Source organism: Pleurodeles waltl, chromosome 5 (assembly GCF_031143425.1).
Source record: "Pleurodeles waltl isolate 20211129_DDA chromosome 5, aPleWal1.hap1.20221129, whole genome shotgun sequence".
NCBI classification, from domain to species: Eukaryota; Metazoa; Chordata; class Amphibia; order Caudata; family Salamandridae; genus Pleurodeles; species Pleurodeles waltl.
Genome location: NC_090444.1, coordinates 1,412,158,306 through 1,412,183,422, shown reverse-complemented (window position 1 = coordinate 1,412,183,422; position 25,117 = coordinate 1,412,158,306). Strand labels below are relative to the sequence as shown.

The 25,117-nt window shown below is 40.4% G+C and overlaps 1 protein-coding gene across 1 annotated transcript in view; it reads right to left on the bottom strand.

Moving 5' to 3' along the window:
* The window catches only part of LOC138296505 (CD109 antigen-like), a 775,136-nt gene that overhangs the window by 47,038 nt on the left and 702,981 nt on the right, over window positions 1–25,117 (bottom strand). The window contains exon 30 of the mRNA XM_069235676.1: window positions 7,024–7,166. Coding sequence (XP_069091777.1) covers window positions 7,024–7,166 — 143 coding nt within the window. The remainder of the gene's footprint in view (window positions 1–7,023; window positions 7,167–25,117) is intronic.

Genomic DNA, 25,117 nt, shown 5'->3' with positions numbered 1-25,117 from the left:
TGAATATTGGAAACCTTCTGACAGATATTGGTATAATGATACACATCCTTTTCATACCTTTCAGGATTCATCTGAAAAATGGAGTGAGAGAGATGAGTGGTCAGAGCACCGAACCAAGTACGTGAAGCCAAGAAAGGACTCTCAGACAGACATCGTGATAAAAAAGGAAGAAAAATTTCCACATCACTAACCCCAATTTAGGAGGAAGAAGGTTTTAGCACGTTTAGCTAAATATGCCAAACATATTGTGAACATTACTGAAGAACAGGACGTGGTCAGTGACTCCGGAATATTGCTCAGCAGAGGTCACAATAGTTCAGCAGTATCTTGAAGAGCTTCTGAAAGTGACAGCAGCTAACAACTACCTTGAAGTCGAAACCACAGACAGTGCATTGCCCCACCCGACAGGGTCTATAAATTAAATATCCAAATTGAGGGTGATATTAAGTGCAGAATAAAAGTAATTTTCTCGGAAAGATGAACACTAAGCTATAATATTTTTCTGGCAGAAAAGGATTGGCTGCCAAAATGTATCTGTATGCTCCCACAAGGGGAAGATATAATTTTTCCTTTGTTCTCAGGCCTTGGTCTGGGTCAAGTGAAAGAACCTTATGGCGCAGATTGGGCTGTGGTAGAGGTTTCATCTCTGTACCACAACGATGTGGGCTGGGATAGGGAACTCCCCCTATCATGTCATACTCATAAGGTCCAATCCATAAATACAACCTTAATATCTAATAAGACATGATATCCCAGTGAAAGAAATGCTTTCACAACTTGAAAACCTGGAAGTAATTGAACCCTGCATTTCTCTGATGAATAACTCTTTGTTTCTGATTGCTAGTCCAGAGCATTCATATAGAATAGTATTAGATTACATACATTTGAACACACACACACACACACACACTTGATTTTCAAAATTCACAGCACTTATGAACAATATATTGCGCAAAAAATACAAAGTGTCCTGGATTTTTCTAATGGGGTTTTCTGTTACAATCTAGCACCTGAAAACTGGGATTTTTGAGCATTTTCTTCATCAGGCTCTCAGCACCATTTTTTACATCTTCCCCAAGGGTATAAGAACAGTCCAGGATTGTTCTCGGCCATTGTACATCAATATTGCATGTTATTGACCCTGTGGGGTTGTCCTATGTAGATGACATTTATCTGACGGATGATCACCTCAATACAAATCTAGCCGGGGTAGATAGCATTGTTTTGGGATTTGCAGACCATGGCTACATTTTTAATTTGAAGAAAATTAAAACTGCCTTTCCGGGGATCTGAGCTTTCAAGTGAGGGCAAAAGCCTGGCACCACATTTCCTAGAGAGGTTGGCTCAACCACAACCACCAAAGAACATCAATAAACTGCAACCTTTGCTACGTTTCTTTAATTTTGGCAGAACTTACATTTCAGATTATGCACAATGCATCAAACCAATTTATGACTTAATACATCCTTATTTTTCAAACACTGCACACCACAACATACACACATTTTCAGATCATTACAAACTGAAAGAAAAACATTTGCACACCCATGTTCACAAAAAAACTTGGAACCCAGATCATCCAAGATGACATCGGATTCACGTATCACATATGCCACATTCAATGAAGGAGACACAGTCCCAATCACTTACAAATCACACCTGTACTCCAATGCGGAATTGTATTCTGCACCCACAGAAAAAATACTGACTGCAGTGCAGATGGCAGTCATCAAGGAGAGAGCACTAGCCCAGGGAAAACACTTCATTGTTGTGACTCCAATACCAGCCCTTAAGGCTGTCACTAAAGCCAGCGTTCTAAACGCAAAAAGTATTACATTCACGTTGGATCCAATGGGCTATTGCCTTGACCAACACTGATGTTGATTATGTTTTCAATCCAAAACTACAGACCCAAGAATTTCTCCAATATGAACTTGAGTACCCCATGTTCACTAATGTCAGGCCTCTTGACCTGTACAGAATCATAATTTATACTGATGGTTCAGCTCAACCTGTGCATAACTCTGTATGTACTAAACATCAGTACTCCACGGCATGTGCATCCCTTTGTGGAGTTATGAGAGATGGTGTATTCCACCCTCAACAGACCTATGCACAGTCACTACGGATTGCACTGCACAACTTCCAGAGCTTAAAGTTTTGATTTTGGCACTGAAACATACGGATTCAGAATTACCAACCCTTATAGTGTTTGATACATATTATTGTGTCCAAGACTTTAATGAACACTTACACTATTGGCACCTTAATGGCTTCAGATAATCAAAAGGAAGCTTGTTGGAATACACATTGTAAGAAACTCACTGGTGGCTAAAGCTACCAAATCTGCAGTTGCTACGGCTTCTGTAGCTGTGATAATTTGTTATTGTATGAAGGAAGGATGATGGCATTCAGGCTGCCGTCAATGCCTTGTCTGATGCCAAGCCTTTACCAAAAGCATACCTTACCTAATATTCCTACCATTTAAGTGCACCAAACATATTCTTTGTAACAATACCAGGGGTGGGTGATTGTGTGATCCACAAACTAGACCGTAAAGCTGAACTGGTCAAAGCAGCTCATGAGGGTGTTGCTTCTGCCCATGCTGGTTTAGCAGCTACCACCTCCCTTCTACAGAAACGTTATTGGTGGCCTGGTATATACAAGTGCATAGCTATTTTAGCCATCTTTTAGACACATTATTTAAGCAAACTAGGCCTGCCGTTGTGCACTTTTACCCAGTTACATTTTATTCAGCATTGCTTTATTTTTCTAAAAATAACCACATTTGCAGTGCTGTTTTATTTCTATCTAATTGTTCTTTCACTTAAGAAAGCAATAGGTTCTCAGTAGGACATTCATTTCACTTTGTGCTTTCTTCAAGGCTACAGTCAGATAGGGTTGCTGGCAAAAGTGGTACGCTGTGTCTCCAACATTCACAGAAATATAAACACTCATACGTGGGGATCATTTCTTAGAATGTCAACTGTTTTATTATAAAACACTCCTTTGCCCCATGCACGTTAGAGAGAGAGTCCAGCCAGATGACCACGACTGTATGCTGATTGTCTCGCTACAGCTGCTTGCTTAGACAGCCGAACCCCTGACCTATATGGGGACGATGTCTTTCAAGACTACAGGCTTCCTTACTCAGGTCTGAGGGAAGATGTTTTCCCAGTGGGAAGCTGAAGGGCAAATTAGGATTATTATGCTGTGCTTGAACATAGCGTGGGTAGGAGAACTATAGCTCACTCCTAGTGACAGTATGGTGGGACTGTTTTTGTGTTTCACTCTCCTTGTCACCTTCTTGCTTTTACTGTGTTTTATCATCCAAGTTATTTGCAATATATGCCATTTTATCTAATATGCAGTTACTTCAATAAACCCTTATTGAACTATATTCTGCCTCTGTTGTCTTTGTCTGTGTGAGACCAATGTAACTGAGAGAAAGGGATGACATCTGATCTACCACAAATCCCCTGAGGAGTCTTCCTTGTCATGAGCCCAGTTGCCACAATCATCCTTGCTCTTGAGTAGGGATGAGGCGCTGCTAGTTAGCCGGAAAAAACCTGGATTAGGCAGACAGGCACCACATGGGGTAGAATCATACTTAGTACCCCACAATCTATGCGATACTGCCGCCCAAATCCAGTAGCCTCATTCGCATAATTAAAACCTACGCAGCACAAGCAGACCAAGCAATATGGCCTTAGTTGTCACATTTGCTAACAAATTAAAGATTCCACCACAAACATCTACTGCAGACACCTCTCTTAATCTCAAATAAGCTTTTGCAGAGTGTGTACCTGAACCACTGCAGTCCCTTAGACTCAGATGGTGCATACACATACATTCTGCTTGCTGTAGATTCTTACTTTAGGTTCCTATGGGTGTGGCCCCAATAATCAGCTGATGCTTGAAATTCACTGGTGGATAAAGCTGCTAAATCTGCAGTTACTATGGGTTCCGTTGCTGTGATAACTCCTTCTCGTATGAGGATCCATGATGACATCTTGGCTGCTGTGAATGCCTCTGCTGATGGCAAGCCTTTACCAAAAGCATACCATAATCAATATTCCTACCATTTAAGTGCCCAAAACATATAATTTGTATCAATACGGGGGTTGAGTGATCATCTGATCCCCAACCTAGACCACAGAGCAGAACTGATCAAAGCATCTCACGAGGGTGTTATTTCTGCCCATGCTGGTGTAGCAGTTACCATCTCTCTGCTACAGAAACATTTTTGGTGGCGTGGTCTATACAAGCAGACCTAGCAGTATGGCCTCAGTGGTGACATTTGCCAACAAATTAAAGGTTCCGCCATCAAACGTCTACTGCAGACACCCCTCTTAATATTAAAATAGCCTTTGCAATGTGTGTACCTGAACCACTGCAGTCTCTTAAACTCAGATGGTGCATACAAATACATTCTACTTGCTCCAGATTATTGAGGGTGTGGCCCCAATGATCAGCTGACACTTGAGCCTTTATAAAAAATGTCTAAGTCTTTATCTGAACATGTGCAGTTGCAGAATTCCATTCAGACCAGGGCCTTGCCTTTGCCTCTTCGGCATACAGGGACGCCATGGGGATGATGGGTGTTGGGGTACAATATTCTTCACCCTATTATCCCCAGGGAAATTTGGTAGGGGAGACAAAAAACCTAGACTTAAAGCAATCCTTAACAGCTAGTGTACTAGTTTCAGGTTATAGTTTAATCCATCACTTGTATGGAGTCCCAAGAGCATTAAATAACCTGCCTAGAAGGTTTTTGGGAGGTTGTACCCCTTATGAAGTACTGTTTGGCATCCCTGTGTATGTCCCAGATCTTGATGGTCCTGGGGCGGTGGCAGCAGATACACCTTTTATCATAAATAAGCGTGTCACTTTTGCAGGAATTACAGCAGTTCTGCAGTGAGCATTTATCAACACATGCCACCACCTCAGGAATGAGTGATTAAACAACATCCACAGGCTGGATTCAAAATGTTAGGGATTTAGTTCGAGAAAAGATACCTGTGGAAAAAGAAGTTTGGTCCATTCTACCAGACACCGGTTCCAGTTCTTCGAATACATGGTACCAGAACTGCCATCCTACCGCCATTGCCTGGTACCAAAGACAACCGTTTTGTCTCTATTGATCACATCAAATTGCATCACATGGCCGATCCTAGTAGACCACAGGGATTTCTGGGTAGTTTCCTAGTCCCTCTAACTACCTTCAAGATATACCTCTCCAAGCATTAAACAACACTGACATTATTTCCCTGAGGTTTGAAGGGCGGAGAATGAACTTTTGTTTATTCCTGTCAACACTGCATTGACAAGAAATATCAAAAATATTAATCTGCAATTTTCTAATTCAATGCAAACGGTCAGCATCATTTATGATGAACCACCTTTGCATATATCTACCAGTTCTATTCCACCAGCACTGGTTCCAGTTTTTGCACAGACTGCTTTTGGTTACTTTTCCGACACTGAAGATTTTTCTTCAGATTGTTCAGCACCAGGGATTGCACCAGGTATTGCACCAGCACATGGTATGCATAAGCTTTTTAACGGGCTTAAACAAAATTATTTGATCTGCCCGTGGTACTATCTGTAGATTATGTTGACACTGCTTGCCTATCTTTTATGGATCAGATTTCTTATTGTCTTCTTTTTGCTTATACTTGGTCAATATCTTTCTGAACACTTGGCTGTCGAACTGGTGGATGAGGTTTCACAGCCTTATTTGTCCTTACACAAAGTTTTTGGATAAAGCACCTTTTGACATATTTGGTCCCACTGAAATGATTCAAATTCCATATGTCTTCAAAATTTCTATGAATTACATTGTTACACCTGGGGTAGTTTCTCATGACTGGAATGTAAAAACAGTTGATTCTATGCTTTCTGAGCTTAACAAGAATAGTGTTCGAAAGTGAAGATGTATATATGTGTACCAGAAATTATGGAGACTCGTTCTGTTACCTTTATTGTGGACACCATTATTCACATTGAGCTGGTACTCTGATAATAGTTTTTAGTTACACAATAGGAACATTGTCCGACTCCACCTGTGTGGAGTTCCAAAACATGTGTAGAGAAATTCACTTATTTTTCTGGGAATGATGTTAAAAACGCTGGGCCCTATTATTTCAAATTAAAAAATTTGAAAGCAAGGAAAATACTTCGAATCGCCACTAATTAATTTATTCGGATTCCTTTCAGACCTGCCCTGTTTCACTGCAGTGCATTTAAACTGCAGCCTAGCCAAACCAAAACCAAAATGGTGCTCTTGCATGACCTATTTGTATTAAATATGTGGGTACTATAAATACACACTACAACCAACATATTACGTTACTTCCACACTATAGGTGTATTTTCCGCACCATCTAGAATGGTCACATGGGTCAATTAAATAGACACATTAGATGAGACTAATTTTACTGCAATCATTTTAGAAACAGAGCACACACTGTGCCACTAAATAGCAAACTAACAGTGCTCAGAGTCACAATACCAGGCAAAAAATCTGGGGTGAGCATGCAGAATAGGAAAATTTGCTAGAAAGAAAATGACATTTTATTCAATTCAAATTCCACCTGTCAAATGTCTTCTGAGGTCATCCTGCGGAGATTTGCTTTAGAAATAGTATTGCTAGCAGCAATTTACCTTTCAGATTTCTTGAATGTCCATGAAGAAAATCATTAAAGTTAACAAAGCAATAGTTCACAAGAAACAACGGATCGCATCAATCAAATTATATCTCCACAAGAAGAAATGATGTCAGATACATGGAGAAATAAATATACAGTGTGATGGACAATAAGGTATGAATTAAAACAATTCACCTTTAGAAGTCTATCACGAGGCAAACCAGAATTTGCTGTCATACATGTATTACTGTAACACAAAGGAGGACTGGTGTTCCAATTTATTATGATTATTTGTTATATGCATGGATAATTGACAATAAATGTGTCACTTAAACATTCATTCAGTAAAAGTGAAAGGGAACTATCTACTCACCTTGTGCATACATTCAAAATCATGTGATCAATATCATTTTTGTTGTCTTGAACAGTAACTTCTAAATCAAAAGCCTCTTCAATTTTAGCTGGCTTGCTTCTCACATCAATCATTTGTTCTTTCACAGTGTAGAAAACATTCAGCTACACAGAGACAAATACCAAAAATGTAGAATTATGAAGAGAAAGTCTTCTGATATTTCCAAATGTTCGGTGATTTTCAACAGTACATTTGTATGGATCACCTTTCTAGCTTGACTGTATGATACTTCAATAAATGGTACAACAAATATTTATACCCACAATCAGACCATGTCACTAAAAAGATACTGATGACTTTTAGCATTATCACATGTGGTCCTGTGAATATTTCTTTAATTTTATAATTTTTCAGTGTGCTAGGTTTTTAGCAAATGCTCACAGAATTGTCACTAGAACAATTTTAACATTACAATATGGAGGAATTTCAAACAAAAAATTTGATTTTGGTAGTTGAGATATTCAGAGATGACAACAGATCTTTCAATTAACATGGTATCTCTCAAAATGTTCCCATGTGAGATACTTGGATTGTAGGTTTCATCATCATGCAACACCTATTAATAATTCAGAAGGTGAGAAATGTCTAAGTACAGCATGAAGTGGTTGTAAGATCTAAACATTTGCAATACCTTCACAGTTGTAAGGTACCCATTAATGACTACATGTGGACGTTGCAGGAGAGTGTCAATGTACCAGTAAGGAAAATGCCACACACTTGAGCTGAACACAGACGTCATAACTTTGTGGCTATTCAACAGCATGTGCAATGTATTTCATTCACTTGTTTGCACGGCTAAATTGATACCTGAATTATGAAAAGCAAGGAATGATGCATTAAACCCAGTACTTTTATTAGGAGTTTATTGGAAGAAAATCTTGTTATGGAAATTTTAGTGAACATAAAATGACTGTAATGAAGATTCCCCTTGAGAATAACTAGGGTTACCAATAAGTAACTATTCCTTCTCCTCTTGGGGCTCTTGGTTATTAGTCACAAGCACTAAATAGAATATCAAGCCCACCCCTAATAAATATAGAGAAAATCATAAAGAAAATTGTACTTCAGCAACCAAATAGGTTTTGCAAAGCATCTTTGCTTACTTGGACAACAGCTCTGGAATCTGTATCAACTTAATATTGTACAAGTATGTGGGGACCAGGTAGACACATAACACATATCAGCAGTAGATATACTCCAAAATAATCTTGTAGTAGTGGCCCTACATCTTGTTGAATGGGCTCAAAGTCTAAAAAAATCCAACTAGATATTAACTGTTTCTGACTAATACGAATCCCCTACTTACTGAGCCATTGTTTATAAGCAGGTGATGAGTCTGTCTAATTTCTTTAGTTTTTTCACAGTTACATCTTTTACTTTCTTAACCTACAGAGAATGTAAAGATCTTTCTGTTGGAGCAGAGAGATTCTAGAAGAAGGTTGGAAGCAGACTGGTTTGGTTGACATTGTCATTGGATACACATTTAGGGAGGAACCTGTGATGGGCCTTATCTTTGTGAAAACCGTTTATGGCTCTTCACTGCATAGGGCCTAAACTTCACAATTCCAATGGTTAGAAATCAAGCCACTAGTTAGGCTGCCTTTAATATCTAGTGAACAGTCAATGTAGCTCAGGAGCTTAGCTATTGTTTTCACAGAAGGCAATAAGTTGTGCATGCCTCCAAGATACTGGTAGAGGCATACATGGGTCTTTAATCATCAGGAGAGAGAAAGGAACATGTTCTATAATCAATATTTGATATATTCCTCTAGGTTTTAAATTGATAACAGAAACTTTCCTCAAGGGCGCATCCTTCATAGTATCTATAACATCTTGCAGAAGTGAGTAGTAGTGCAGGTTTTTTTGCTTTTTTACTTAGTGTATGCCTGTATAGTTCAGTTATCAATTTAGATGTGCAGACAAGTGTTTGAATATCCACAAAGTTATGTAGAAGCACTAATGTACAAAGTTATTCCTCTTGTAGTTTAGATAGTCATGAAAGTTTCCACTTCTGCAAGAATCTATTTAATGAGCCTCCCATTCAGTGATTATATCCCGAATGATATAATAGCTCATACAATTTACACACCTCCTTAGCTATGTCACTTTGAGCAACAAGCCGTTTACCATCTTTAGTCTTGATTGCCTTCACAATTTGGAAAGTCCCTTATTTACGGGTTAGTGCAGCTTAAAAATGAGCTGATCCTACCTCCATATTCATAACAAGTATTTATAGATTTCTTACTTTGACCTGCCTGTACCTTACTACTCATTGTCGTCATTTGAGCTCTGATTAGCTGCATTTTTGCTACATTATTAAGGATGGAGAATCTGCGATTGCTACCAATTGCATATTCAGCTATTCTATTCCTACAACATATCCCTCAGCAGGGATTTCAAAGGTCATTCTTCTGCAACATTTTTCTTTCTTGAACAAGCTAGACATTCTTGGGTAAATCTGCATATAACAGGCATTATTGTTTCCTACACTATTTGTGTTACTGTGGCCCCCTGGTTAATAGTTATAAACTCTTGAAGAAGCTTTTTAAATTCTAAAATATACTTTTTATCTTGTAGGACAGCCTGGGGAAAGGTTCATATTCTGTTTTTTAGATGTTCTAGAAGCCCTCTTTATAGTACTTGAGGTCCATGATCTGATATCCAAGTAGGGTGAAATGTGACATTAGTATCTTGCACCAGACCTTTACTAAGTAATCATCTATCCTAGGATGCTGGTGATACATGACAGAGAAGTAAGTATAGGCCCTTCTATTAGGATGATGCCACCTCCAAGGATCAATTAGATCCAGGCTATCAGTAATAATGAGGTATGATAAATATACAGTTCAATCAAGTTTGAAGTACAACAATTATTCCCCTCCCCAACGGGGTCTGCTCAGGTGCAATGACCCTAGAGATTAGAGTGTTATACCTTTAATAGAGAGTATGGCTGAGAGTTTATATATCTCTCAGGCACCTAAATTCTGGAAAAGATATATATGTTTCTTTGAACTTCTTGTTTCTTGCAAACATGCTATATTTGGCCTTAGACAATCTAGTTCTTGTCTAACCCACTTTTGTTTAGCTCAGCAATTCATCCCCTTAAACATTTAACATTATAATTCAGATTGAACTAATTATAGCCTGATTTGATCTTCATTCATTCTTAGTCTTGGACTAGACTCTCCTGTTGTTTTCTTCTTTTACCTCCTCTCCTCCTACCACTTCTCTCATTTTTACCACCCCCTTCCATTTCTCCTCTCATCCCTATCCCTCAGGACCCCTATAGCTGGTAAAAAGACCTCAGCCATCCTCTCTTTCTCTCCTTTTTGGATGAAGTTGTTTTCATCATAAAATATGGCGCTTTACCATCCCACCCATTCTCCGTAGCTTACATTTCTTACTCTGCTGAAGATTTTCCTTGCATTTCATGGAGTGCTCTTTTTTTAAATAGTTCAATTATTTTATCATTCCTCTTTAGTATGAACTGTAGGCTTCCTGAGGGTATGCAAAGTCTTGAAATGCACTTTACCATTCAATTCTTAAATGCATTTCCCTCATACATACTGGAATCTCCAGCATGTTAATTTCCGGGATCAGTGTTATTAGTTCTTTTCATTTTTTTAGGAGGCTTTCACACCAGATTAATAAATATTGGAAATTAGAAACCTTGCTTTGAGAAGATAATTCTTCAGGTATCTTGAGTTTAGGTCACTGTGATTTCTATGACTAAAGAAGTGGTTCTTGAAAGTATTCCTCAAATATATACTTGACTGATTGACTATAGTCCATAGAGGCTCTCACAATACTATTTATTATTCATAGTGGGAGGCGAAGATCAGTTAAAAACCTGGACACTGAAATGGTCTATGTCAGTGTTTCCCAAACTGTGGGTTTACGAACAATTTGTGGGTCATCAGCCAATTTTGGGTAGGTCGCCAAATTCATGCAATACATAAAGATGCCTTTAAATTATGTGTATATCTTGTCACAGTCATTGAGGTTAAATATCAGGCTATGTCTCCTGAAAACAATGCTGCTTTTTAACATGGGAATTTGTGTTTATAAACTCTTCTCACTTAACAGTTTGAGAAAGAAAAGTAAAGTTAATTATGTTACAATCTAACTAGGGTACAGGTCTTTGAAAAGGAATGGCTACAGGATGTAATTTAACAAAATGTGAATACTTGCAAATGAACTGTACACATTCAGATGTTAGGAAAGCAAATTAAGCCCTCTTTTGTAATTCTGAATTATGATGTAAACAAAGATTTTAATAGGATCATAGCAAATCAAGGCACATTCAATGATAATTATTCACTGAAACCTATTTTCAACACATTATTATTTGTGTGCAATATAGTTTTATCAGCACATCTGTATACCTGTGAAGATTTATTGGTCCTTTCCCTGAAAAATGTGCTGTTTGTAAAGTACAGTAAGCTAAAACACAATGCTTTAGTTACATAAACAATTGCCCGTCTCATGTTCACTAAAGCTAAGTGGGTCACAAAATGTTGGTGTTCTAGGATTGCATAGCTCTGGCTGCATGATTACTATAATTTCTTTTAAGTCCGAATTGCTGCATAGGTGGAACTATGATAAACTGACAAACTGCCCCAGTTGCAATGTTTCAAAGGCAGATTGGGTACACATTTGCATTATGTCCAGGGTTAAAGGCATTTTAGGAGGAGGTGCTAAGTAACATCTCACAAACTACAGAAATCTCAGTAAGCTGCAGCCCTATATTAATTATGATTGGATTGATTGTAGTACAGAATATTGTGGAGGGAATATTAAGGTCACACAAATTTGTGAACATAATATCGAGGACCAAAATATTGAGAAATTAAGCGTACAGAGGGAGGTTTAGCTTTACTATTCTTAGCTCCAGATCTAGTGTGTGTGTGTGTGTGTGTATACACACAGCATACTCATCAACATTGACATGGTGGCACAGTGCAAGATATTTCACAGTCAGGTCATGGTGAATTTCATAATTTATTTTGTGAATGCCAGACAATTCAAAGAACAATTTAAAAATCGGGCCGGGGTGGTTTGGCTGTATGCCTTCAACTGGTCCTCATAAACAATCACAATGAACACCATTTTATCATCCAGTCCTTTCTCTATTACATCAGACCCTAAACATTAGAGCAAAAAACTTCCGCCATTTTCCAATCACTTTCTTCACATTCTCAATTGAAAAGGGTCAAGGTATCAAGTTTGTCATTCAGTCATGTACTTGCATTTTAACACATATACAACCTATTTCATATTGATAATTCATCTTTCAAAATATAATATTTCTTGATTCACAATTCCTTATTAAAGCACTATAGGATATTCCTAAAATGCATAATATTTCAAGGTGCGTATATGTAGTAGTCCGAAATCCACGAAAATATTGATTGCCTTAAAAAATGTCCATAAATATTTTCTTCATTGGCAGGACATCCTAAAGTGCATAAGGCATATGTACACATCAAACAATTAAAGTGCATAACATCTCCATAAACATTGTTGAGTCAACACATATGAATACATCCTCAAATAATTAAAGGGCATACTATATTCGTAACATCGTTGAGTCAACCCATTCACATTTCTACCTCTCATATATGAATGTCTGTCCTTATATTGCAACCCTGTACTCAAACTCCTAGGTACATGCAACTCATATTTCATTGCATCATGGGGGGCCAGGATGCAATTATCCTAAATTAAATACCACTACATGTGTATGTATTACCAAAGTAAATGTATGAACGTGTGTGAAAGAAATTGCAGGGTTCATTGCTCAGGGTTCATTGCTCAGAAATGCTTTACAGGAAGGGAATAAAGAGAGAAAAGTGCTACATGCAAGAAACTAAAGTGCTCTATACAATGTTCTGGTATGTCCCTAGTAGCTCAGAATTCATCACATACCCATGAATTCCTATACATCCCTATTGTTGGAGAAAAAAAAGAGCATATTTAGACTTATCAATTGCAGATCATCCAAAACGGAAACGAGACAAAGGAATAAAGGAGAAAGGAACAAAAGAGAGAAACATGCAAGGTACAAGGAAATAAAATGCTATATATAATGCTCAGATATGTTCCTAATAACTCGTAATTCATCACATACACCAAAATTTCAAAAACATCCTTGTTGAGGGAGAAAACTAGCTTATCTAGAGTTATCATCAATTGCAACTCATCCAGAGGAGGAAGATGACAAAGTGCTTTATAGAATGCTCTTGAATGTCCTTAATAACTCAATTTATCACATACCTTCACATGCATCTCTACTGAGGGAGGAAATTAGATATCTATAGTTATCATCAAATACAACTCCTCAAGCTATATTACAGAGGAGATAAAACAGAGAGCCACCCAAAAAGGAAAGATGTCTCATCATAAATGAAAATGTAGTTCAGCATCAGAATTGTGACCCCATGGGGTTTCTGTACGCAAAGATAAAATGAAGCCGTGATCCTTGTCCCTGTAGTTTTTCCTCTCTGTCACCACCTCTTATGTGAGATTTAATATGTTTAATTCCGTAATATCGGAAAGTTGCCAATAAATGTTTATGATGTTGCCAAGCCATGGGTTAATTCTTATCTCCATTGGAAATTGCCATCATATGTTGTAAAATTCTTATTTGCAATTTCTTAATTGTAATCCCCACATAGAGCTTGTCACATTCATATTTGAGGACATCTATTACGCTGTCCATGTTGCAGGTAATTCTATCATTAATTGTGACCATTTGACCCTCAGCTACATTTAGTAAAGCTTTTCATATTCTTACATAACCAATCTTTGTCACATTTGTCACTAGCAAAATGGCTGGATGTCATCAGGTCTCCCAATGATTTAGTTTTCTTCGATGTTATTGGAGGGTCTATTTTCCACAACATCTCTCAAATGTTCATCCTTATCAAACACATGCCAGTTTTTTTTTTGCAGTATTTTGTTAATGCTAGATTGTGCCACACTATATTTAAAAACGTCTCTTTACTTTATCGTTCATAATAATATGTATAAGAGTTGTTCCCTCGTTTTCTCAGGGGCTCTTCTTTTTAAATTTTCCAAAACACTCCTAGGACAACCTCTCTCACTAAACGGTCTAAGCATGTCACATAGCTCCTTCAAGTTGCTCATCAGTTAAACATATCCTCCTGGATCTTAACTTTTGACTGAATGGGATGCACCATTTAAGAGTATTTGATGGCCACTATTTGCATGTAACCATGCATATGTAGCAGCAGGCTTCCTATGTAGTTTCACTGTCAACTATTTATCTGTCACATTTAATTTCAAATCCAAAAAGTCACAGTGGGTCCGGCTTCAAGTGCTTGCGAACTGGAGATTGAGGTCATTATGATTCAACTTCTCCAAAAAAGATTTCAAGTCAGTCTCACCCCCTTACCACAGAATGAAAAGATTGTCTATAAATCTTGTCGTTTGTCTGATCTTTTGAAGAGCATTCCCATTCTCTTCGGCCCAGGCCACCTTCTTTTCCCACCATACCATGAACAAATATTCTTAGGTGGGGGCAAATGAGGTGTCCTTTGCCCTGCCCCTGTAAGTAATATTTGTTGTTGAACATGAAAACATTATGTGCGAGGCAATACCTTAGCATCTCTAATAACACCTGGGTGTGATCAAATAATTCAACAGGTCGATCTCTCCAAAAAATATTCACACACCAAGATTCCAATATCATGATCTACGGATGTATATAATGATGTTATATCTAATGTGCCCAATTACGTACTCTTGTTTCCATGGAATATGATCAAATTTTTCCAAAAGATCCGTTGAGTCCTTTAGATATGACGACAATTTGATGACTTTTTCCTGCAAAAATAGATCCAAATATCACAGACTATTTTTCAAAAAGGACTCAATTGAGCTTACAATGGGTCTTACGTGGGTTCTTCATGCTTTTGTGCATCTTTGTGAGGAGTGGCTATTCTTGCATTATTCACCTGCAAATATTGGTACTCAACCCACACCAAGAGTTTATGGTCCAGCCATGTTCTTAATTTTAGATGGTATTCTATTTCTAATTCCTTCATAGGATTACTCAAAAGATACCTGTAATGCACAGTGCTATTAGGCTGTCTTTTGGCTTCTGACAGGTATGTACTTTGGTCCATCAGGAGGAAATTACCTTTCTTATCCCAAGGTTTGATGATCAATGAGGAGTTATTCAACAGATTAAGAACGCCTTTCCAATCCTTTGTTGAAAGATTACTCTTTTTCAGATCATTTTGCCATTCCTTCCTTAGTCTATTCAAGTCTTCTACTAACAACTCATAGAATACATCAATTCGATTTCCCGGAGGTAATTGAGGGCAAAACTTACTGTTAGATTTTAAGCCACTCCCTACTTGGTGGTCCGTTTTAAATCCCATATCTATCAGGGCATCCCTCTGAAAATCCTTTTCTCTTAATAAAGATTCTCTGAATCATCCTTAACATTAATGTTTATTGCACCCCCATCCTTTGTTTGTGTAGTGTTTTTCATACCTTTTGTACCTTCTGTTGTCAAATTACAGATGGCAACATGGTCACATTGACGGTTTAGATTTCATAGAGGGCCTGGTGATAGCCGTTCTACTTTTCAGCTGATGGACCTTATGAAGTTTTAACTCCCTTGTGTATTTGTACAACTCAATTCTACAATCAATTAAGTCTGGGCCTAGATTAAGCAGACTCTCTTGGTTCTTATTCAATTTAATTTAACCCTGGACATAATTTAAAAGTTCGGATGTTGAGTGTAAAATATATATAAATATTTTGGTCCATGATATTCTGGTCACAATATTGCATGACCCCGATATTCCCTTCTGGATATTCTGAAATCACAGCAATAGCATTTAATAAGAGGCCTATAATACATGTATTTCCTTAGATGCCCTCATCACCCAACAAAGGAGGCATCTCAGACAAACAGATACTATGGAGTGGGTCTATGAGATACTGGATATCCACAATTTCAATGATGTAATAACTTAGACAGAATAAAGAGGAGATATAAAGAAATATAAGTTAACATGCAGACAGTTTGCGGAGAGAACAATTAATTTCCAGGGAAGCACAGATGGAATAGATAGTTCTGGTATTGGACTTTACTTCATTTATGTCATCGTTTTGTAAACACGGAGGGTTTTTGATTGCAAGTTTGTCTTGGATTCCTCACGATACAACAGAGGACAAATTAATTTACACAAAGGACCATATTAAGATTGCAAGGGGGGGGAAACTGAATGGAAGGAAATCTTTCTTCATTTCCTCAAAAAATTCTCACTATTGGAAGTTTGAAAAAAGAGGTTTGTGAAGGATTTTTACTATAGGCAGTAATAGCAGTCAGATTAAACATTTTGTAGAAAACTACAGCCCTGCTTTTAAGAAATCAAGAATATTTTGAAATACTGTTTCCTCTCAACATCTGTTTGAAATAATGTTTCCTGGATGCACCAGATAATACATGTCTTCCATCAAAGGAATTAGCTCTTCAGGTTTATGTATATTTTGCCTTATTCAAAATATTTATGGAATCTTGCAGAAGATTTATGTGATCATACTGAAAGAGTTTGGGAACCAAGCTGCCAAGTTCAGTGATAGAAGGCTGAAATGGAGGATCTATCTTAAATGTTAAAAGGAGATTTGGTCTGCACAGTTGTTTCTTGTGGGGACATGCAGATAGGTGCAGCAGATGAGTGTACGGTCATTGTTGTAGCAACATCAGAGCAATAAAGATCATCCTTGCTCAGTTTCTAGTTAGTTTGAGGATTACTAATGGAATCTGCAGCATTGGAAGGAATGTGTAGAAAAATTTATTTGCCCAACTGATCAAAGGATTGTGTCCCAAACTGCCTAAGTGGTATTACCTAGGAGCCCAGCTTGGACGTTTCATGTTTTTTTGCATTTAACAATCAGTCTATTTTTCTAAATCCCCATTTGCAAAAAAACATTGTGTAGCACATAATTGTTTAATGCTCATTTGTGATTCTCTAGGATTGTTCTGCTAAGAGAATCTGCTTCTACATTTTGGACACCAAGTAGATGGAGTACGCAAATTCCTCCCTATTATACATTTCCAAATTGTCTGCACTCCTAGAGACAGAACTCTGGATCTTGTGCATTCCACCTAGTTGATAAAATTGATCATCATTGTATTGTCCGATTGAACAAGCATGAATGTTGTTTTTAAGACACCTAAAATTTGAGGGACAGATGAACTGCCCTTAACTTCAATATTGTGTAAATTGAATCATCTGGCTTGCTGGCACGTTTTAAAACTAATGCAATAACGTGCAGAATTAACATGAAGGCCTAAGACAAAAGGCAAAGCATTTTAATTCAAGAGAAAACACTAGGTTGTCATATTTACATGTTTTAGGCTTGAAAAGATGAAGCTACATTCTCTGTAAAATGAAACTAGGTTAAGAATGTGAAATATGAAATATTGACAAAGCTGACATGCTGTGCAAAAAATGGTTTAATGTAAAAAGAAGTTAATTGGGTCCTTCCCATAGATATATCTCATGGAATACAATATTGTACTAAAATATTTCAATTTAACTCTGCAACATATTTCTAATCATACAAAAGCTTGGCACATTTCATGAATAAGTAGCCTGCATTTTATTGAAATGATGTAGAAATGTGTATATTAAACTATACTTTCTTAGGGAAAGTAAATGGTGAGAACCTTTGCTGAATTACACAAAGTAGTTGGTAAACTTGTTTCACTTAAACATTGCTGCCTATGGACTATTGTTCTTGGAGAGAAGTTGACGAAATGTTCCTGTTCCCATTAGGGCATCTGAAGCTGACTGGCTAACAGAAGGAGAGGAAATTGTTGTGAAAAGGTTAAGATATGGTTTTTAATAGTGTATGTTCCTAGTGCAGCTCTTAGCATCAAGATTCATTCCCTTTCCTGCCCAAATGTATGCTGCTCTGAGAGACTACTGACTTGCTTGAACCTCTCTTTATGAAAATTTCTACTTGATTAATAACTGATATCTGACTTTGAAAAGTCATGGTTTAAACATCTCTGTTTGGAGCTTTTTATGGGTTCTGTCTGACACCTTTTTCTTGTCCTTCCAAACCCATCCTTAATCCTAGACTAGGGTTTCATTCCTTTATGTAATCACTTAATTTCTTTATTTTGTTATTCATTATTACAACGTATTAACTATTGATTGACATTGATGACGTTCTATGTTGATTTCAATATAATTCAGAAATTAATACAACTGATAAAGCTTTAGAACTCACACTAACTCTCATCATTGACTGAAAATAATAATTGAAATTGTGATGCCTTTTAAATTGATGTGTAGCTCCTGGTTAATCTGTATCTACGTCCAAGGTCTTCCAGCCTGCGATGCAGGGATTTATACCCTGATGAGTTGTAAGCCAACTTTGAACTTCATGAATCTTGCTTTTAAGTGAGGTAATCAATCAATCAATCAATCACAAAATTTGTAAAGCGCACTACGTACCCGTTAGGGTTTCAAGGGGCTGAGGGTGGGAGGGGGGGGTGCTACTGGTCAAAGAGCCAGGTCATAAGAAGTCTCCTGAAGGCGACTAGGTCCCGGGTCTGTCGTAGGTAGGTCGGGAGGGTGTTCCAGGTTTCGGCAGCGAGGAAGGAGAAGGATAAGCCACCGGAGGTCTTATGCTGGATGCGGGGAACGATGTCGAGGGCGAGGTTGGCGGAGCGGAGTTGGTGGGTGGGGGTGTAGAAGTTAAGTCTGTTGTTCAGGTAGGCTGGTCCGGCGTTGTGGAGAGCCTTGTGAGCGTGGGTGAGGAGCTTGAAGGTGATCCTCTTGTCCACGGGGAGCCAGTGGAAGTCTCTCAGGTGATGGGAGATGTGGCAGTGGCGGGGTACGTCGAGGATCAGTAGGGCAGAGGCATTTTGGATGCGTTGGAGGCGTTGTATGTTTTTTGCTGGGATGCCTGTGTAGAGTGCGTTGCCATAGTCTAGCCTGCTGCTGACGAGGGCCTGGGTCACCGTTCTTCTTGTTTCTGTCGGGATCCATTTGTAGATTCTACGGAACATGCGGAGGGTGTTGTAGCAGGAGGAAGAAACTGCGTTGACCTGTTTGGACATGGAGAGGGAAGAGTCGAGGATGAAGCCCAGGTTGCGGGCGTGGTTGGTAGGTGTTGGCAGGGCCCCCAGTGAGGTGGGCCACCAGGAGTCGTCCCAGGCGGAAGGGGTGTGTCCGAGGATGAGGATCTCCGTCTTGTCAGAGTTCAACTTCAGGCGGCTGTGTCTCATCCACTCGGCGATGGACTTCATTCCCTCATGGAGGTTGGCTTTGGCGGTGTGAGGGTCTTTGGTGAGGGAGAGGATCAGCTGGGTGTTGTCGGCGTAGGAGAGAATGTTGAGGTTGTGCTGCCGGGCCAATTGTGCGAGGGGGGCCATGTAGATGTTGAACAGCGTCGGGCTCAGCGAGGAGCCTTTGGGGACGCCGCAGATGATGTTGGTGGCTTCGGAGCGGAAGGATGGAAGGCGGACTCTCTGGGTTCTGCCGGAGAGGAATGAGGAGATCCAGTTGAGGGCTTTTCCTTGTATTCTGGCTTCGTGGAGCCGTGTTTTCAGGGTGCGGTGGCAGACCGTGTCGAAGGCGGCGGATAGGTCCAGGAGGATGAGGGCTGATGTTTTGCCGTTGTCCATTTGCTGTCTGATGTCGTCTGTGGCGGCGAGAAGGGCAGTCTCGGTGCTGTTGTTACGTCTGAAGCCAGACTGGGAGGGGTCCAGGATGGAGTTGTCCTCGAGGTGGTGGGTTAGCTGAGCGTTAATGATCTTCTCGGTGACCTTCGCCGGGAAGGTGAGCAGGGAGATCGGTCAGAAGTTCTTCAGGTCGTTTGGGTCTGCTTTGGGCTTCTTAAGGAGGGCGTGGATTTCGGCGTGCTTCCAGCTATCTGGGAATGTTGCAGTTTCGAAGGATATGTTTATGACCTTTCGGAGTTGGGGGGCGATGGAAGAGTCGGCTTTGTTGTAGACGTGGTGAGGGCATGGGTCTGATGGAGATCCTGAGTGGATGGAATTCATGATCTTGCGTGTTTCTGAGTCGTCTACGTTGGTCCAGGTGGTCAGGAGGTTGGTGCAGGTGGACTTCTCACTGGTGGGGTCCATCGTGGGCGTGGTGTTGAGGCTGTCGTGGATGTCGGCGATCTTTTGAAAGAAAAATGTGGACAAGGCGTTGCAGAGTTCTTGGGATGGTGAGATGTCGTTGACGTTGGAGCTGGGGTTGGAGAGCTCTTTCACAATGCAGAAGAGTTCTTTGCTGTCGTGTGCGTTGCTGTTCAGGCGTTCTGTGAAGTGTGATCGCTTGGCTAGTCTGATTAGCTGGTGGTGCTTGCGAGTGGCATCCTTGTGGGCTGTATGGCTGTCGGTGTGTGTTCGAGGAGCCATTTCTTTTTTAGTTTCTGGCAGAAGCGTTTGGAGGCGAGGAGTTCGTCTGTGAACCAGGCGGCTTTTTTTCTTTCTTGGTTGACGGTGGGTCTCTTGAGTGGTGCAAGGGTGTTGGCGCAGTCGTTGATCCACTGTCGGAGGTTGAGTGCGGCGGTGTCTGGGTCGGCGGAGTCAGTGGGTGGGTTCTGGGCGAGGGTGCTGGTCAGCTGGTCTTCAGTGACTTTGTTCCAGTGACGGCGGGGTGGTTGTTGGGTGCGGTGGTGCTCGATATTCTTCTTGAATGTGAAGTGGATGCAGTGGTGGTCGGTCCAGTGAAGTTTGGTGGTGTGGTTGAAGGTGACGTGGGTGCTTGCGGAGAAGATCAGGTCAAGCGTGTGGCCGGCGATGTGGGTGGGTGTGGTGATGAGTTGTCTGAGGCCGAGGTTGGAGAGGTTGTCGATCACAGATGCGGTGTTGGTGTCGTTGTTGTTCTCCAAGTGGAAATTGAGGTCTCTAAGGAGGATGTAGTCCGTCGAAGAGAGCGCGTAGATGCTGGTGAGGTTGGCGATGGAGTCGCTGAAGGGTGCTCGTGGCCCTGGGGGTCTGTAGATGAGCATTCCTCTGAGTGTGGTGTTGGGGTCCGTGTGGATTCGGAAGTGCAGGTGTTTGGCGGTCTTAAGGGTTTCGTCCGTGTGGGTGTGGATTTTGAGGGTAGATATGTGGGCGATGGCTATTCCTCCTCCGATTCCGTTGATGCGATCCCTTCTGGTGATCTTGTAGCCGTCCGGGATGGCTATGGCGATGTCAGGCGCTGAAGAGTCGTTCCACCAGGTTTTGGTCAGGAAGGCTACGTCTAGGGCGGTGGTGTCGAACAGGTCCCAGAGTTCAATGGCGTGCTTATGTGCGGAGCGTGTGTTGAGGAGTATGCAGTGGAGGTGGTTTGTACCGGTTGTTGCAGGTTTCCTCGTTCTGTCGCAGGTAAAGTCACAGGTGAAGTTGCAGGCGCGGCAGGAGAAGGGTCCTTTGGTGTTCTTCGGTGAGGCTTGGAAGCATGTTGTGAGGCGTCCGGGGTTGAGAACGTTGAGCTAGTTGGTCGTGCGGACCAGGGGGGGTGGCACTGGGCGCGGTCCAGGCACGGACGGGCGCAGATGGGCTTGCCTCGGTGCGCCTCTGGCGCGCCTGCCATTAAGAAGGGAGGGGGAGGGAGGAGCAGCTGGGAGGCGGGAGGGAGCGGCAAATTGGGGCACGAGGAGGGCAGGGCCGCAGGGAGGCAGCGGCGGGGAACGCGGATCAGAGAGCCAGCAAGGGGAGCGCACACAGGGCAAAAACAGTCAAAAAAGCAAGATATGAAAGACAGATGAACTGCCCTCAACTTCAGTGTTGCGTAAACTGAGTCATCTAGTTCAGCTTTACAAGGTTTGCTTTCACACCCATGATTGGCACAAGTTCACTTAATTCAATGCACCACACTTGAATGTAAACAATAAGGTGAAAAATAGGTTTTTGTAGGCACACAGTACAAAGCTGAATGCTTTTGGGTTACTAACAGTGCCTAAACAGGGATATAGGGACACTGTAGCGATTGGACACAAACCTTCTTTAATCTCTTCATCACACACACACAAGTTGCACCAAGACACTTAAACTAAAAAGTTATTTTATTTAAACAAATATACCCTGTTGCTCAACACATCTAAAATAACTGCAGAGATTATGATTAAAACAGCACACATGCATGTTGTGAACAAAGAAAATAAATGAATATTTCTATCATGGATAAAATGTCATCTAAAAACCTAACACCCTAAAACCTACTTCTATGTGTTATGCTAGGAAAGCATGGAGAGTAGAATAACAGAGCTAGATTTTCCTAGGAAGGATTGGTGCAATGCATACCTTTGTTTTAGCAGAACATTATAATTATCAGGAGTTCGGGAGGCTGTGTTCCCTGAGAAAGACAAAAGTGTTCAGCATCATCTCCCTGGGCCTATATCAGCTTTCAGTAGAACGTGTGATACAGTGGCAGCATCTGTGGCAGACAGGATCGTTTTCTGGTCTGGAAATATCTTGCTCATGATAATCTGGGGCAGATGACCTTTCCTGACAGGTGGTCAAGTGTCAGTCCTTTTCTACTGCATTTTATCTGAAATGGAACTTGCAATGCCACTGCAGGGATGTTCGATTTAACCAATAAGAATCAAGAGGCAAGTCTAAGACGTATTCCCTTAAACATATAATTTAAAACTACGACAATTCAGACTACACTATTTTGACTGTTGTTCATTGTTTGACCTTAAAATTGAGATAACAAGGTTCCAGACTGATTTTTCATCAGGTGTTCTGTTGATGTCTATAGCCAAATGACACGCCACTTTCACAGTTCTTGAACAGACAAGGAGAGATGACATCTGTATAAAAAGGCATAAATGACGATTTTGCAGGAATACAGAAAATGGAGTTGGGGCTCGTGTTTGTACATCATCAGTAGGTTGGTGCGGTAAGTCTTCTCTTTCTCTGACTACATCCCCTGAGCATGACCATCCATGTGGCTCCCAAACGTAGTAGAGAAACACCCACCACAATAGCTCGTCCAGATGAAAAGGAAAACCCTAGTGGAGTTTCGATGATTGGCATCATCAAGGAATAGACTTGAATGCAACCTGGGAAATTCACTTTGTTTTCTCAAGTGCTTGATCGCTGGCACCACCTCAGTGTAATAGTCCTATTTGTCATTGGGTACCAAAAATATGCAGGATGATGTCAGTGCAGAAGTGATGAGATTTGACAGGTCGTCTGATGGCTCATCGTTCAAAGCCTCTGACACTTCAGATGGATACAATATTGTCTCTCCTTTGTACTTACATTGTATCTAGAGCAACTCCATTAGGAACAGAGACTGCTGTGTTGTAGTGATACTGGGATTTCTGAATGTCAATGGTTTTATTAGCAAACTGCTTTGGTTGGGGTACATGCACATTTTCATCTTCCTGTGGTGTGCAGCAGCGACTGTTATGCACTTTGAAATTGTTTGTAGAGCTGACTAAAAGGTATGACTCTGTATTGCTAGTCATTTTGCCCACCAAAAACTTTGCAAATCTGCAGTGTTTTTATATGATGAAGATGTGAAAAATACATCCTGTATACGCATGCCACACATCCAATCCATTTGATAGAGCTGGGAGTAAATGAGATGGCATGCCAACATGCAAAATTTTCCTTTCTTTGGATATTTCATCACTGATCTTCGATTAAGAATGGGTTGAAGTTCTTGTTCTGGTCCCAACTTTTAGAACCAGAAAATAACAGGAGTACATTTATTTTCTCTATTAGGACTGAGGGACCAGTTCTACTACCCATTTCATCATACGGATGCTGTCATCCAGTCAGAGTAAAGTTTTTGAATTTTGAGATGTTTTCTTCCGAAGGATCTATGAAGGAGAATTTTGAAATCTCAGAGAATAGCCATTTTACACAATATTGGGCACCAGCTTGGCTTTTATTATTTTCTTCCATTCATCCAGATTATTGGTGATGCTTCACACACCACAGAGGTGAACAGAAGAAGGAGAAAAGGAGCATTCACTATTTCACAGGTTTTCTTGCAGGAGCTGGTGTTCGATGGATGTTTCTACCTTTGCAGACTTACAAAGCTGGTAGGGCTTTTATGTTGCTTCTGCAGTTGGTATTGTTGAACCCTCTGTTGTTTGTAGCAGTGATCATATGGTTTATACTGATGTTTCCTAGACTCTTTTTTTCAAGCCTCACAACATTGAGTGTCTCCAATTCAGCTTTCATGTGCTCGCTCCTTTGCTGTATAAGCTCCAAGCAGAGTGGTTCCAAAGAAAGGAAGGTTTAAAGATTTTCTGTTGTGCCTCAGGTTTCAAACCGGTATCCGTGGTCAACCAAATCAGCTGAGCAAGCAGCAACATTAATCACTTAATTGGTGACCATCATCCCATCTTGTAAGACCTCATGACAATCTTGTCGGTCCTCCTAAGGGAGTTTCTCTAGAAAAGATTGGAAAGTCTCAAAGAGGGTTAGGTCATAACTCCAAATCAAGGCAACAGCGGTCACCATTGTCATGGCAATTGTGTATGTGGCAGAGAACTTTCACCCAATAGTATTATTTTCTTACTCCCCTTTTGGGAGGCACTTTAAATGATGGAGAGGTGGAAGGGCAGTTTCTCGCAGCGGAGATGATTATGGAGTCTGGAGGTAGATCCAACCATAGGAACAAGCGGTCTGGTGGTTTATATTTCTTCTGCAATGATGTTGGTGTGGATGCCACTGAGGCTGGCTTTAGGAACAACTCTAGAGAAGGCCCTATAAGTTTTGATAACAAGGGCAGTAAAGGTCTTGCAGTGGAATGATGGTGAAGTGCTTCAAAGAAAGCCAAATTCCTCAGCTGAGAAGTTGGGATAGGTAAATTAAGAATTGTAGCCCCTCTTACCAAAATGTAATTGAAAACTGTTATGTCATTTGTTGCAGAAGCCCTTGTTAGGAGCATGTCAGACAGAGTTGGAGAGAATTGTCTGACTGAAGAAAGACAAAATGTTATGAGGAGGATGTATATTGGAGAGATCTGGAATTACGTATGGTCCTCAAATGATGAGTGAATCTTGAACAGAGTGGCCTGGTGGTCCTGAATGGAGT